The following is a 13280-nucleotide window of genomic DNA, read 5'->3' as shown; positions in this document are numbered from 1 at the left end:
TTGGATTAGATTCCCCATGCAAACTTTGAAATGAACAAACTGAACAAAAATGTTGGTAGTGTTGCATAGGCTATTGATATTAAAGTTGAAAATACAGTTGCTTAATATATAAAGACTTATAGGCCTACACAATATTAAAAGTAAAAATCACATAGGCCTATTATTTAGGAGGACTACCCTCGCAAAAAAGGGGTGAGGGTATGTTTGTTTCAAATGAGTAGCCCTCCATATGATTTCGGGTCTTCAGGTAGCCCTCATTCCCAAAAAGGTTGGAGACCCCTGTGATATATTATCTTGGAAACGTTCAAATTAGAAACAGGAGTTCAACATTGGAATCAGGTCATATACTGTAGGCTATATCTCATGTGTGAGGAGCAACCATGCTTGGCAGCAGTGAGAAGTTCATGTTCAAAGCTTATGTTATGTAACGTGAAAATGTATGTTCATTTTAATAGATATTAAAATGATATTCCGTTTAACACAATTATATTAAAATACTACTATTATCCCATTTGATTTTCCATCCATATTCACCTTTTATTCTGTTCATTATTCCATTCATATATGTCTAGCTATGCTTTGCTATGTAAAGGTTGAGAAGAAAATGAGTTGAGGAAGAGCTGGACTTGAAGCTTACATTTGGCTAAATGTTTTTGGTGAGACAGGGGTTTAATCCCAATTTTACAAACTGGTAAAGGTTGGGCTTTGAGGGAAGCGGTCAGGTTCAGTGGGATAGTGGTCAGGTGGTAAGGTTCAGATCTTATGTGGGAGTAGATAAGTATGCAAGATAGGTTAGAGGAGAGGTGCCATTTAGTGCACTTGAAGTCAACTTAAAGTGGAGTATTTACCAGATGCTTTAATCCCGAGTGAGAGTTATACCAGTGTTCAGGAGTCAGCCACTTACAAAGCCGATCCACCATCACACCCTTAACAAAATGTCAGAACACACACACAGACACACACACCACACACACTATACACACATACACACACAGACGATTCTTTCTATAGGTCACCTCACCTCCACGAATTCCCTCAATGGGATAGAAGAAGGCCACCAGCAGGTTCATGAGCACGGCCAGGTTGAAGGAGATGCTGCTCCAGAAGGACATGTTCCTGGAGCACCAGTAGAGGATGGGCTGGGCTGCAGGGGGGGGAGAGGAGGGAGGCGCACAGCACAGCGGCGCCAAACAAATCACTTCTTCTTCTCACCACAACTCATTCACACATACCCGGAACCACACACAGTTCCAAGGGACGTGCAACAGTGTAAACAGTGAGAATTACACGTTCAACAAAAAAGGGACACACACACACACACACACTTGGGATTGGTTCAAACAAAATCACACACACACACACACACACACACACACACACACACACACACACACACACACACACTCACGACATTCAACAAAAAAGGGACACACACACACAAACACACACACACACACACACTCATAATGGACCATCTGCATCTCAAGATGTGCTAAAGAAATAGAGGGCATGCACATGTCTATCAGGCAAAAAGGTCACTTGGGATTGGTTCAAACAAAATCTGGTATGGCTGACTCAAAACACCTGCCAACATGCTCTTGTATTAACACCAAGTGCCATTCTACTATTATTTCAGTATAAGCTTGGCAAGTAGGGGTCAAATTGTTTCTAATGTTTAAGTGAAGTTTCAGAAACTGTAATGACTGACCAATTGTTCAACACAGCTCTAGCATTTGGATGTCACCAAAGCATGGTGGCACATGTTTTTGTGAATCGCCCTGTGGCTATTGCAGTACAGTTCATGCTTTGTTTTTCTGCCCTCTGGTATATGACGAGGAAACCCCCCAAAAGTCATTCTGCTTAAAAAGGCTCCATTTAGAGAGTAATATTTTTTTGATTATCACAAATTTACTGGTCCAATTTTTCACAATTGGTTCTCTTTGTGTCTGAGGACAAGGACAGTTATATTACTGTAGCACACTTCCTTTTTCAAGGTAATTTATGTGTTGAACAAAATAGGAAGGATGTTGATGGCCTTACGTTGTCTTACAAAACTAATGTTACTCCAGGGTCAACAGGAGCATAGTGGTTATTACTACAAGACCCATTGTAACAAATACCATGATTCACTTGTTCAAAAACAAAGCAGAAACGTCACATGCCGAATGCTACTGGTCAACATGCATTTTAGAAAGACCTTTTGTTTATTTCCCTCCTACCTAAAAGGATACTAACAAGTTTGGTTACTCATGACACTCATGTGAGATGAGTATGAGCTGTTTCCAACAATACCCTCCCCCCACCCCACCCTCCCAAACAATGACCACCAAACCTCCCCCACCCCCACCCCATCCCGCCCTCACAAACCATCACCACCACCCACCCCAGTGCACAGGGAGACAGGTGAGGGGTCTGGTTTTTAGGGTCTAGCTGCTATTTTGAAGGCAAGTTTCTTTTTATCACAAAAAGAGGAACTGGGGAAGGGGACTTTTTTCAGAGGCAGAAGGCAGAAGCCACTAGTGTGGCTGCAGAGTTTCTTTTGCTTTGTTTTTTTTTTTTTTCTTTCTGCGTCAAGTGGAACGTGATCGTTGGTTGCTCACCGTTTCATTCAGATCTGAGGAGTCACACAAACAACGTGACGGATGACACTCAACCCATTGGCCAATCAGGAACCCCCACATCTATCCCACCTCCTCCCAGACTTCCCAGAAAGGAGAACAAGCTTCAAATTCATGTAACTAATGATGCAAATGGGTCCCATCAGATGACAGCATTTATAGTTCACAGATGTGGCAACATACTTGCCCAGGGTCAGAACAAGATAGGAACACCTAAAAAGTTAATAGTGAAATGGAATAAAGTAATTTTTGATTTCATTCTTGCCTCAAACAAAGGTCTGTGCTTGCGTATTTGGCATCAGTCATTTTCTCTTTCAGCCTATTACTCCTGTTTTTGTGTAATCACGATCACTCTGAAACCAAATTTCTCATCTCGTGCCAGTGGTTCACCTCTCTTCCTTTCTGGGAAACTGTGCTTTCAACTTCACTCTCTTTTTGTTCTCTCTCCCCCTCTCTCTTTCTCTCTCTATGTGCTCTCTTCACTCTCTCATCCGCCATTTGTCCTGAATCTCTTTCAGTCATCTCAGATCCAATTAGACTATTTAACTTCTCCCGTCTCTCACTCTCTCTTCATCTCTCTCTTTAAGTCAGGAGCCCTGTTGATTGGCTCCTCTCTAGGGTAATCCCCACTGGTATAGGCAGAAGGAAGAGGACTAGGTCTGGGTCTGGGGCGAGGGTGTAGACAGGCTGGGTGGATGCTGATGTGGTTTGCCCCTGGGTGACTCTCACTCATCCCCAATCCCATTAGTGGTAGAAGGAGAAGAGCCATATTTGTCTTCATTATTCTCCAAGTGGACTGCACGATCATCTATATATGTCTCTCTGCTACCTTCTGCTACCAATCTAATTTATTCATGTTCCTGTAAATTCCTGCTACTTTCTGTCTGTCTCGATCTCTCTCTCTCTCTATTTATCTCTGTTAACAGTGTGAATATGTGTGTGTTTACTGTTGTCTATTGTACTTTGAAAGCAGATTTTACTGTGCAAGGGTCAAATGTGTCTGTGTGTGGGGGCAAAGGGCTATCAGCAGTATACTCTGCTCTCTTCAGTAGAAGTGTGACATCCTGTAAATAAAAGGGGTAATTGTGCTTGTGCTCACTTGTGGTTAGTGGTTTAGAATCTACATGGCTTACCTGGCTCTCTCAACATTTTGCAATGCTTAAACTTGCATTATCATCTTACCAACAAACATTATACTTTATTGTTCTACTTCACAAAGTTTAAAACATATTTAGTATACTATACAGACTTAATATACCAAACTGAGTTCAGATAACTATTTATGGTAACTTAAATACTAATAGATTAATATATGGTCTTCTTTGATAGCTTATGACTCAATAACTTATCATGTTTACAGACCCTCTCCCTCCCCTTGCTCCAGGAACAGGCTGAGCTGATAGCCCATCAGGTGTAAGTGTCTGGGGGGTGTGTGTGTGTGTGTGTGTGTGTGTGTGTGTGTGTGTGTGTGTGTGTGTGTGTGTGTGTGAAGGGTGGAGGGGGGTAGGAGACCCTAACTGGTTGGGCCTGGAGGGTGAGGGTAGGGACAGGGACTGTAAAGCAGTTACTAGAAGAGGAAGAAAGGGAGAAGAGAAAACGCACAGGGAACCGTGTTTGCGTTACCAGTAGCCTCTTGAGTACCTCGCAGCTTCTTCTGCCAGTTCATCTCGTTGAAGAGGTCCTCAGCGCGCAGGAAGAAGTCGTTGATTTTGCTGCCCTGCTCGTCACGCTCCGTGGTGTAGTAGACGCGCAGCTTGGACTCTTGTGTGAGGAACTCACAGATGTTTGGCACGGGGAAGACTATCTGCTCCATGGTGCGGTCCAGACGCACAATCTGGACACAACCAGAGGGCCGGTCACGGGGGATGATGTGGTTGCCTACGTGGTGGAGCTGGACTCCTCTCTTGACCCCCCCGGGGGAGGGCTCTTGTCTGTTTCACAGACTGACTGGAGTATACCCTAATGAGCCTCTGCACTGAGAGCAATGATAAGCTAACAGAGCTACACTGACTCTTAGTATGACTCTACAGGCCATATAGTATGTGTCAGTAGTGGACATAATAGGTGTGTGTGTGTGTGTGTGTGTGTGTGTGTGTGTGTGTGTGTGTGTGTGTGTGTGTGTGTGTGTGTTTGTGCATCATATATCAGTACAGCCATTGGGCATTTTCTTGACCATCTCACCTACATGTGTGTGTGTGTGTGTCTGTGTGCTATTCCAGCCCTGAATTAGCTCAAGACAATGCAGTCTCACACCACACATGCAAACGAGAGCATGCAAAATCACTCCATTTACATTTAAAAACTATGAGCAGAGAGGGCAGAGAAGCGGCCATCACTGGCGAGCTGGAGAGTGAACATATCCCTCACATGCTCTGTGTGGAAACATAAACAAGGCCCACACAACTCATACTGGAGCTACTATACATTGCAAACTTAACTGATTGGGGCGGGCAAAGGGGAACAAAACAAAAATCATCCCACACGTCAAAATTCAAACCGTTTCGTAACAAAACAGCGACATGTTTTTTTTTACTGCCGAGTAGGCCTTCCTTTCCGGCAGCGGAGTGTTAACAAACAGCACTGACCTCAATCTGAGCTGTGTGCTTGGCATAGAACTCCAAGGCCTCGTCGCCCTCTCCATAGGTGCCTCCCGGCTTCAGCATGGCCTGCAGCTCTTTGTTATGTCTGGCGAGCTGGGCACAGTTTGAGGGACGAGAGCGACAGAGAGAGATAGCGAGAAGGAGAGATAGAGAGACACAAAGAGAAGGGGAAAGATTGTTAGGGAAGAGTAAAAACAATGGTCTTGATTCATACATAGCACACACTCGCATTGTGCACACCGCACGCTCTGGCAGTGGCACATGAATGGGGCCAAAGGCAATTCGACCGGCTTCTGAGAAATGCCACACCGTTGCGTGGAGAGTCAGGCCTCAGGAGACTCCCAAACACCAACAATACCTGCAGTCGAGTGGCTTAGCCGCCCGCCCCGTCTTCCCACGAAGCTGAGCCTCACATGAATAAACAGGTCAGTGACTTTAAAGTGCTGGTGAGTGGACGCCGTTGGCTGGAGGTGGCTGGGAGAGTGGGAACACCATGACCCCAGTGCAGATAGGCATCAGCGCACTCAGGACAAGGGCAAGGGCTGGGTCCAGCGGACATGACGGGTTCCCTGTGTCCCGTGACCTGACCAGTGTGTGTGTGCGCGCGCGCGTGTGTGTGTGTGTGTGTGTGTGTGTGTGTGTGTGTGTGTGTGTGTGTGTGTGTGTGTGTGTGTGTATGTATTTGTGGCATGGGGGGGTTGGTTCTGGGAGCTGCCATAATCCTGGGCTTTACTGTACATAGACGGTACTTTCCAACACACATTGGAATGCAGGCTCTCCCACCACAAGCTCCTCACCCGTGTGAGTGCACTGCTGTGAATGCGAACATTAGGGTGTGTGTATGGGAGTGTCTGTCTGTGCATGAGTGTAAGTGTGTGTGTGTGTGTGAGTATATGAATATGAGAGCATTGGGATGTGCCTGTCTGTGTACTGCATGTGTGTGTGTGTGTGTGTCTGTGTGTTATTGGGCCAGGGGCTGGGTGTGGCTACAGAGGGTTGTGCATTTCTGTGTGTATATGTATGTGTATGTGTGTGTGTGCATGTGTGTATGTGTCTGTGTCTGTGTGTGTGTGTGTGTGTGTATGTGCTTGCGTCTGTGTGTGTGTGTGTGTATGTGCTTGCGTCTGTGTGTGTGTGTGTGTGTGTGAGTGAGTGTTCCCAGTGGCAGGAAGCAGACTGCTCTCAGCCCTGGGGCCAGCAGGCATGAGGCCTCCTCTCTGAGGCAGAGCTTATGTAAGCACTGGGCTCTGCTGACACCGCTGGCCCAGCTACAGATGGAAAGGAGCTGAAAACACACATAACAGGAGCCGCAAGAGAGCGATGAACAGGGGAGAGGAAGAGGAGAGAGAGAGAGAGAGAAAGAGAGAGAGAGAAGTTCCTGACCCCTGTGATATAATATTCCCCCAGGCTGTCACACAGTGAACATGTGCTGCAAGCATTAAGCTATGACACATTTACCTGTTTATAATATCTTTCATTATGAGGTCAGTTGAATATGGTACACACACACACACACACACACAGAGAGTACCTGATGGGCGAGGATGTAGATGTTGTGGCCGACGTTGCGAGGAGAGGCAGCGTGTTCTTCCTCCCCCTCCTCTCCCTCCTCAGTGTGCTCCACTTCAATCTCCCCCTGCATGTAGGCCTTCTTGATCACCTCCACCTGATGGTACAAGAGAGGGGTGAGTGTGTGTGTGTGTGTGTGTGTGTGTGTGTATCTTTACACCATCAAGCCTTCTTTATCACAATCATCTGATGGTGCAAGATAGGGTGTGAGAATGCAAGTGTGTGTGTTCATGTTTATGTGCATATAGGTCATTGACAAAATAAGGCTTTTAAAAATGTGTTTTCAAAATAATTTTTAAAAATGGACAAAATGCATTTACAATTTTATACAAATTTATTTACAATTAATACATTTTTAGACTGTATTTGCAATTTGCAAAAAATGTCAGGTGGCACAACCAAAAGTTTCTTAAAAAAAGCCCACACTTGTTTTTTTATTTTTGTTAAGTATACCGGAGAGTGTCTACAGTGCTTAACACATTATCATTTTGTAGTTGACCTTGGTATTAAAAGTAACTTATGAATACTTTATTGTAGACGGGTATTTTGGTTTTCCAACGTCTAATTTAAAATGTGAATAAATACTTTACAAATTAAAAAAAGTATATTGTTTAATAGAATAATTAGGTACAACACATTTTTTTAACAATGAACTTTAATCTACTATTTCTTAAATTAGCATTTTACCTGGTTGCACCACCTGATGATACGGTTGCGTCACCTGACTTTTGCTACTAATTTGAAATTATACAGGCATCTTGGACACCTATATAAACTTTTTATCAAGTACATCCATTCATTATAATGATTCCAATGCACTAAACAGCTTTATATTAAAATAACTTTTTCTTAGTTTAACATTGGTTGTACCACCTGACATGAAAACTGTATAAGTCTAACTATGAAGAGAAAGCAGCTATATTTTTTATCTCACTTATCTCTCTTAATGAGACAATATCTTGTTTACTCTTTTCCCTCTTCAATTCAAAATAAACGTTCTATGATTGCGGTTGCACCACCCTGTCATTTCAGAGCTATTAAACTAGTAAACTTTTATTTGAAAGGTCTGTACCATAAAATTATGCCCCCATATTTATTTTTGATTTCCTTCCCTTTTAAATTCTATAATATAAACTACTTTTCACATATTGTTAATTTGCTCGGACGGTTGCGCCACCTGTCATTTTGAGAGTTTGAGATAACAAAACATAAAATATACAGTAAGCTATATATTTTTTATGATAAACAGAAGATATGTTTAAATTATACAGGTTTTATAGAATAAAATGATGATTGTTATGAAACATTTACATTTATTTTAAACCAAGGTAATGGTCTCGGACACAGAATCTGCATGTCATGTCATTGACCCATATGTGTGTATGGATCATACATCATTTAGGGCATGAGGTAGGTGTGTGTTGGAGGTCCCAAAATAACTGAGGATGCATGCAACATGCCTTCAAAATTTAACCAAAAGAAGGTGTCTTAGAAGGCATCCTTGATGCGTTCCTGCCACCAAATGCTGTCTTATAATGCAGGATTTTCTCACACAACACTTTGTGCATGGGGCCTGCTTTGATATTGTGTATGTGCGTGTGTGTGACAGAGAGAGAGAGAGAGAAAGAGAGAGAAAGAGAGAGAGAGAGAGAGAGAGAGAGAGAGAGAGAGAGAGAGAGAGAGAGAGAGAGAGAGTGTGTGTGTAAGTATGAGCCAGTGTATGCATGTTCATGGGGGAGGACTCTGTGTGCATACTGTAGATGTGCACAGCCAGAGGTGTGTCTGACAGGATTATTTATGCGCTGTGTCATCCAAACATGTAGCATGGTATTAACATTCTGTACAAAGGGTCAAGTCCATTGATGTTGTTTCAAGAGCACTGACTTATCTTGGCTATGACAGAGGATAGCATGACTACAGTTGAATGTACAGTATGTCACTCAAGGGTCATCCATCAGTCCTGCCCATCCTAATTAACTAACTGTGTGCTGGAACAAACTGCCTAGATCGGAGTTTCACTACGAAACATCTCATGACACACCGCCATTACATCAAGCATACAAAAGCCACAACATAATCAGTTTGTTGCTGTTTATTGCACCATGCTGCCATAATACTCTGGTATTGTGGTGCATCATTTCAGGAAGCTAAGCATGAACTCATAGCTCAAGTATTATTGTAGCCTAGTCTGTCTGTTTCCCTGTTTGTCCTTTTCTTGCTTAAAAGGAGGTGTTACAGGTTCATGGTCAGGCATCCTTTTTTAGGCATTTGTACAGTTTTTGTCTGAATGCAGCTATGCTGAATGCAGTGTTGTGTTGTGTTGTGTGATTGACTTGTTAGTTGCACGCGAGTGTAGTATTCCTTGACAAATAAAAAATGGCATCAAGATCAAGATGGTCTCTCAGCTTGGGAAACACTGCTCTAGATACTGTAATGGAAGGCAAAGGAGAGAAAAGTGTGTGTGTGAGTGTGTGTGTTCGTGTATGTGTGTGGGTGTGGGTGTGTGGTTTGTCTATTGCATAATAAACCCAGCAGACATTCCAAGTCATCACCCATCACATGTCCTTGATGAAAGTGACTCCCGACCTGACTAAGCTGTTATGCAGAGCATGGCTGGGGTCTGGTGGGCAGTAGCCAGGCAACACGTGTGTATGTGAGAGAGAGTGAGGGTGTCTGACTGTGAGAATATTGCGATGTGTCTGTGTGTGTACTGTGTGTGTATAGATAGCGGTCACTCACCAGCTCCTTGGGCCGCATGTTGTAGAGGATCCGCTCGGCGTTCTCGCTGTCGTGGCGACTCTCCATGATGGCCAGCAGCAGCTTGGAGGCGTTGTTCTGACCCAAGACGACACAGAGGAACGTCAGACCCAGCTCAGCCTGAGGTTAGGAGCTAGGTGGCTTTTTTTTGAGCTTGGTGGCTTTCACAAGTTCACAAGTTTGATGAGGAAGGAGGGTGGGGCTGTACCATACCCTCCTCACCAAACACAACATAACAGCCACACCGATGTGCTAATTCGTGTGTTATTTTGTAGCCCACTGACAAACGTTGAATTAAGAAAGAAAAAAAAAACCCCACACAGGAAACAGGAAGTCCCAGGGTTAGTGAATGCGGCTGCACATGCTGGGGGGGGGGGGGGGGAGTAAGTAAGTGTAAGGGGGGGGGGCTGGCTAGGCTCACCTTCAACTCCAACACCAGGTCCATCCTCTTCTTGCCCAGGGGGTTAATGTCGTTGAGTATCAGGGCAATGATGATGTCGATTCCATTGCACTCATGAGTGGCGATGCAGTTCTTAAACAAACAAACAAACAGACAAACAAATTAGATAAGAGTTGTGAACGCAGAAGCACTTCTACACCACACTGCAATAAACCAAATGCATTGGCAAAAGGAGATCTAGCTATGCAGCACAACCAAACCAGCACATGCAAGTCACCTTTGCACACTCAACACAGCCTCAGTTCATCAGAGCATATAAGACTCTGCAGCGTTTGCACAATGTCACTTGAATGGAAACCACATTCAATTCCTGTCTGCCTTTTATCTGGTGAGCGAGTACATTCAGTGGCAATATGTCAGCCAGGGCATGACAGAGCAAACTGCGCTCTAAATGAGGACGTGTGCAGGGGTAGGTGTGGCGGCCCTCTGAGCCGCTTGGCGCTCCGCAGCCTTGGCATGTGCCATGAAAAGGACCTCGAATGGGAGCGAGAGTGCCGGACCCCTCCCATCACGTGAGTCAGCACACCTCACAAAGGTGCGTTCCGCTCCGCGGCAAACAAAAGGAGCCGTTAATCAAAAGTGGCAAAAAATTAAAAAGCCAAAGAGCACCGATGAAGAGATGGAAATAGGCCAGCTCGTGAGTCATGCCTGGGGAGGAGAGGCGATTAGGGTTAGAAGTTAGAACCTGCGCCCTAGGGAAATTTGGGCTTTTTTTTTTCAAGAAAAGGCATTTCCTTCCAGCTTCTTCCAATCCAATTATGAAAATTAGATCAAGCCGATGTGATTAAGGGTAATGCACTCATGATATTAACATGGCGGCCTGAACAGATCAAAAAGAAAAGTTATTTGGATTAGACACGTCCATTATTAACATCAATGGGAGAGGCGCAGTAAGTGCACTTGTCTATGTGTAAAGGGATGTCTGCAATCCCCTGTAAGTGTGTGTGTGTGTGTGTGTGTGTGTGTGTGTGTGTGTGTGTGTGTGTGTGTGTGTGTGTGTGTGTGTGTGTGTGTGTGTATAGAGGTCAGGGGTGATGCAGGGACTGCAGGAGGAGTGCATGAGTGAGAGATTTATGGAGTGGTGGTTCTAGCAAACCCGGTTCCCCACCTGGTTCTCGTGGCAGGGCCCCTGGCAGTACTCGGTGAGGCTCTCGACGGTCTGGTTGATGAGGGCCACGTTCTTCTCATTGATGTAGAGGCCCAACAGGCCCAGGCCCCCGGTGGTGCTGCCACAGATACAGTCCAGGAACTGCAGCGTCTCGCACACCAGGTTGTAGTTGTTCTTGTTGTTCTGACAGCGCAGGAAGTTCTGGAACAGACAGACAGACAGAGAGAGAGAAAGAGAGAGAGACAGACAAAGAGAGAGAGAAAGTGAGCGGGGAAAGAAAAGGGGGGGGGGGGTGGAGGGAGAGAGAGCAATGTCGGGCTTGGAGACAAGAAAACACAAAAGGCAGCCCGCCTGGTGGAAAAGCCCGTCGGCAGGAAATCAAAGCAGGGGAGGGGCGGGCTGCACGCTGGCCCACAAAAACAGGGGGTTCACAGGAAACGTGAGTTCCTGCTGGATGCCGTAACAACTTTCCAGAGAGCTCCACCAACGGCTACGCAACGAGGGGACTCATTTCAGTGTGTACAGTACAGTAAAACAAAAGCTACTGCACGGAATTGTGCAAGTTAACAAAATAGCTCTCTCTCTCTCTCTCTCCCTCTCTCTAATTAAAAAAAAAGACTGAAACTACCAAAACAATTGACTGTATGACTATGCAAGATGGAAACAGTCAAACGGCCCAAAAACTTAATTAGAAAACAAAGTGGGAATGGGAGTTGAAGAATCCCCAACTCCCGTGGTGCAGTACGGTGCAGTGCCTGAGGCATGGAGGTGGCCAGGAGGGATTTACGTGGCAGCAAGTCAAGGCCTCTTTTTTCCCCCTCCACGCCATTTCCCCATCTCAATAGGATTAAGGCATGATTAGCGTGCTCCATCCCTGGCTGAGCATGAAAGCCAGCGAGGCACACAAACAAGATAAACGAGACGCGAGTCGCCGGCTAGCCGAGCAGCCCTCCCTCCCTCGGCCCGACCCGACCCGCGGTGAGCCGAGCCGAGTGGAATCGGCCTCTGCCTGACCCCTTGGCCTTGAGAGAGCGGCGAGGCTCGGCCTGCAACGGCCAGCTCTACTGACGGCTGGAACAGCAGCGGTGATGGTGGAGGTGGTTCTGGCTGGTGATGTGTGTGGGTTGGGGGGGGGGGGGGTTAGTGCGGGGCTTGGCGTACAGTGCAGCAGGGAAAGGCTTGCACGTCCCACAGTGATTAAGTTTATCCACCCCCCCCACCCCCCCTCCATTCTCTGGAAGTTGGGAAAAACATCTGGTTTCATTTGAGCACAGGTCCGGAGGTGGAAATACACTAGAACAAGGGGGACATACTGGAACATGAACCTCCCAGCCCTCACACACTCTCCCTCCCCCCCTCCTTCTCTCTCTGTGTGTGTGTGTGTGTGCATGTGTCTACTGTATTTGAAGGGTTCAGATGCAAAAGCCTCTAAATGCCACCTACGTCAAAAATGAGATAAAGATGGTGAGTGAATGCTCTCCTCACATAGTATACGTTAATCAAATAATTTAACTTCAAAACACACCAAATAACACTCTCTTCCTGGTCTGAAATATCGATTTCTATGCAAAAACCTATAGGAACCGGATTTTAAATGCTCATTTAAAAGAAATGTGGTCAGACGGATTTAGAGGGTTTTGCATCTGAACTCTTCACTCTCACAAATTTTGTATGTGTGTGTAAGGTGAAAAGAACACGTGACTACAGTATGTGTGTGTGCATATGTGTGTGTGTGTGTGTGTGTGTGTGTGGGAACAGACGTGACTATTGTATGTGTTTGCGCTTGTTTGTGTATAGGTGTGTGTGTATGTGTGTGTGTGTGTGTGTAGGTGTGTGTGTGTGTGTGTGTGGTATGTGTGTACATGCACCCTGCTCAGACAGCTCACCTGCAGCTCGCGGTTGTGGTTCTCACACAGCAGCTGCATGAGGCGCAGGATGGGCTGCATGATGGTGATGATGACGCTCATCTCGCCCTCGTCCGCCGCGCTCTTGTCGTTGGCGGTGCCCGTGGCCCCGGCGGCCGCCACCTGACCCTCGGCGCCGCTCAACTGCTCCTCGGCGTCCACCTCACGCCGGTACGCCGTGATGGCCTTCTTGGTGACGGTCGAGGCCTCTAGTAGCTGCTCCCGCACCTCCTCTGTCACCACAGCAGCGGCCACTTCCTTCAC

The 13280-nt window shown here is 45.8% G+C and overlaps 1 protein-coding gene across 9 annotated transcripts in view; it reads right to left on the bottom strand.

Annotated features, from left to right (window-relative positions):
• itpr1b (inositol 1,4,5-trisphosphate receptor, type 1b) overlaps positions 1 to 13280 on the bottom strand; it is a 127986-nt gene that overhangs the window by 28992 nt on the left and 85714 nt on the right. For 5 of the 9 annotated variants that reach the window (XM_042088141.1, XM_042088142.1, XM_042088143.1 and 2 more), the window contains 8 exons: positions 12999 to 13279; positions 11113 to 11313; positions 9966 to 10076; positions 9527 to 9622; positions 6750 to 6884; positions 5204 to 5311; positions 4221 to 4452; positions 1022 to 1144 (listed from right to left, as the gene is read on the bottom strand). In XM_042088141.1, the coding sequence (XP_041944075.1) occupies positions 1022 to 1144; positions 4221 to 4452; positions 5204 to 5311; positions 6750 to 6884; positions 9527 to 9622; positions 9966 to 10076; positions 11113 to 11313; positions 12999 to 13279 (1287 nt within the window). The remainder of the gene's footprint in view (positions 1 to 1021; positions 1145 to 4220; positions 4453 to 5203; positions 5312 to 6749; positions 6885 to 9526; positions 9623 to 9965; positions 10077 to 11112; positions 11314 to 12998; position 13280) is intronic. The other 4 variants (XM_042088140.1, XM_042088144.1, XM_042088146.1 and 1 more) reach the window with 1 other exon arrangement.

The sequence above is a fragment of the Alosa sapidissima genome, chromosome 4 (genome assembly GCF_018492685.1).
Source record: "Alosa sapidissima isolate fAloSap1 chromosome 4, fAloSap1.pri, whole genome shotgun sequence".
NCBI classification, from domain to species: Eukaryota; Metazoa; Chordata; class Actinopteri; order Clupeiformes; family Clupeidae; genus Alosa; species Alosa sapidissima.
The sequence above is the reverse complement of the archived record's forward strand: the minus strand, read 5'-3'. Positions and strand labels throughout refer to the sequence as shown.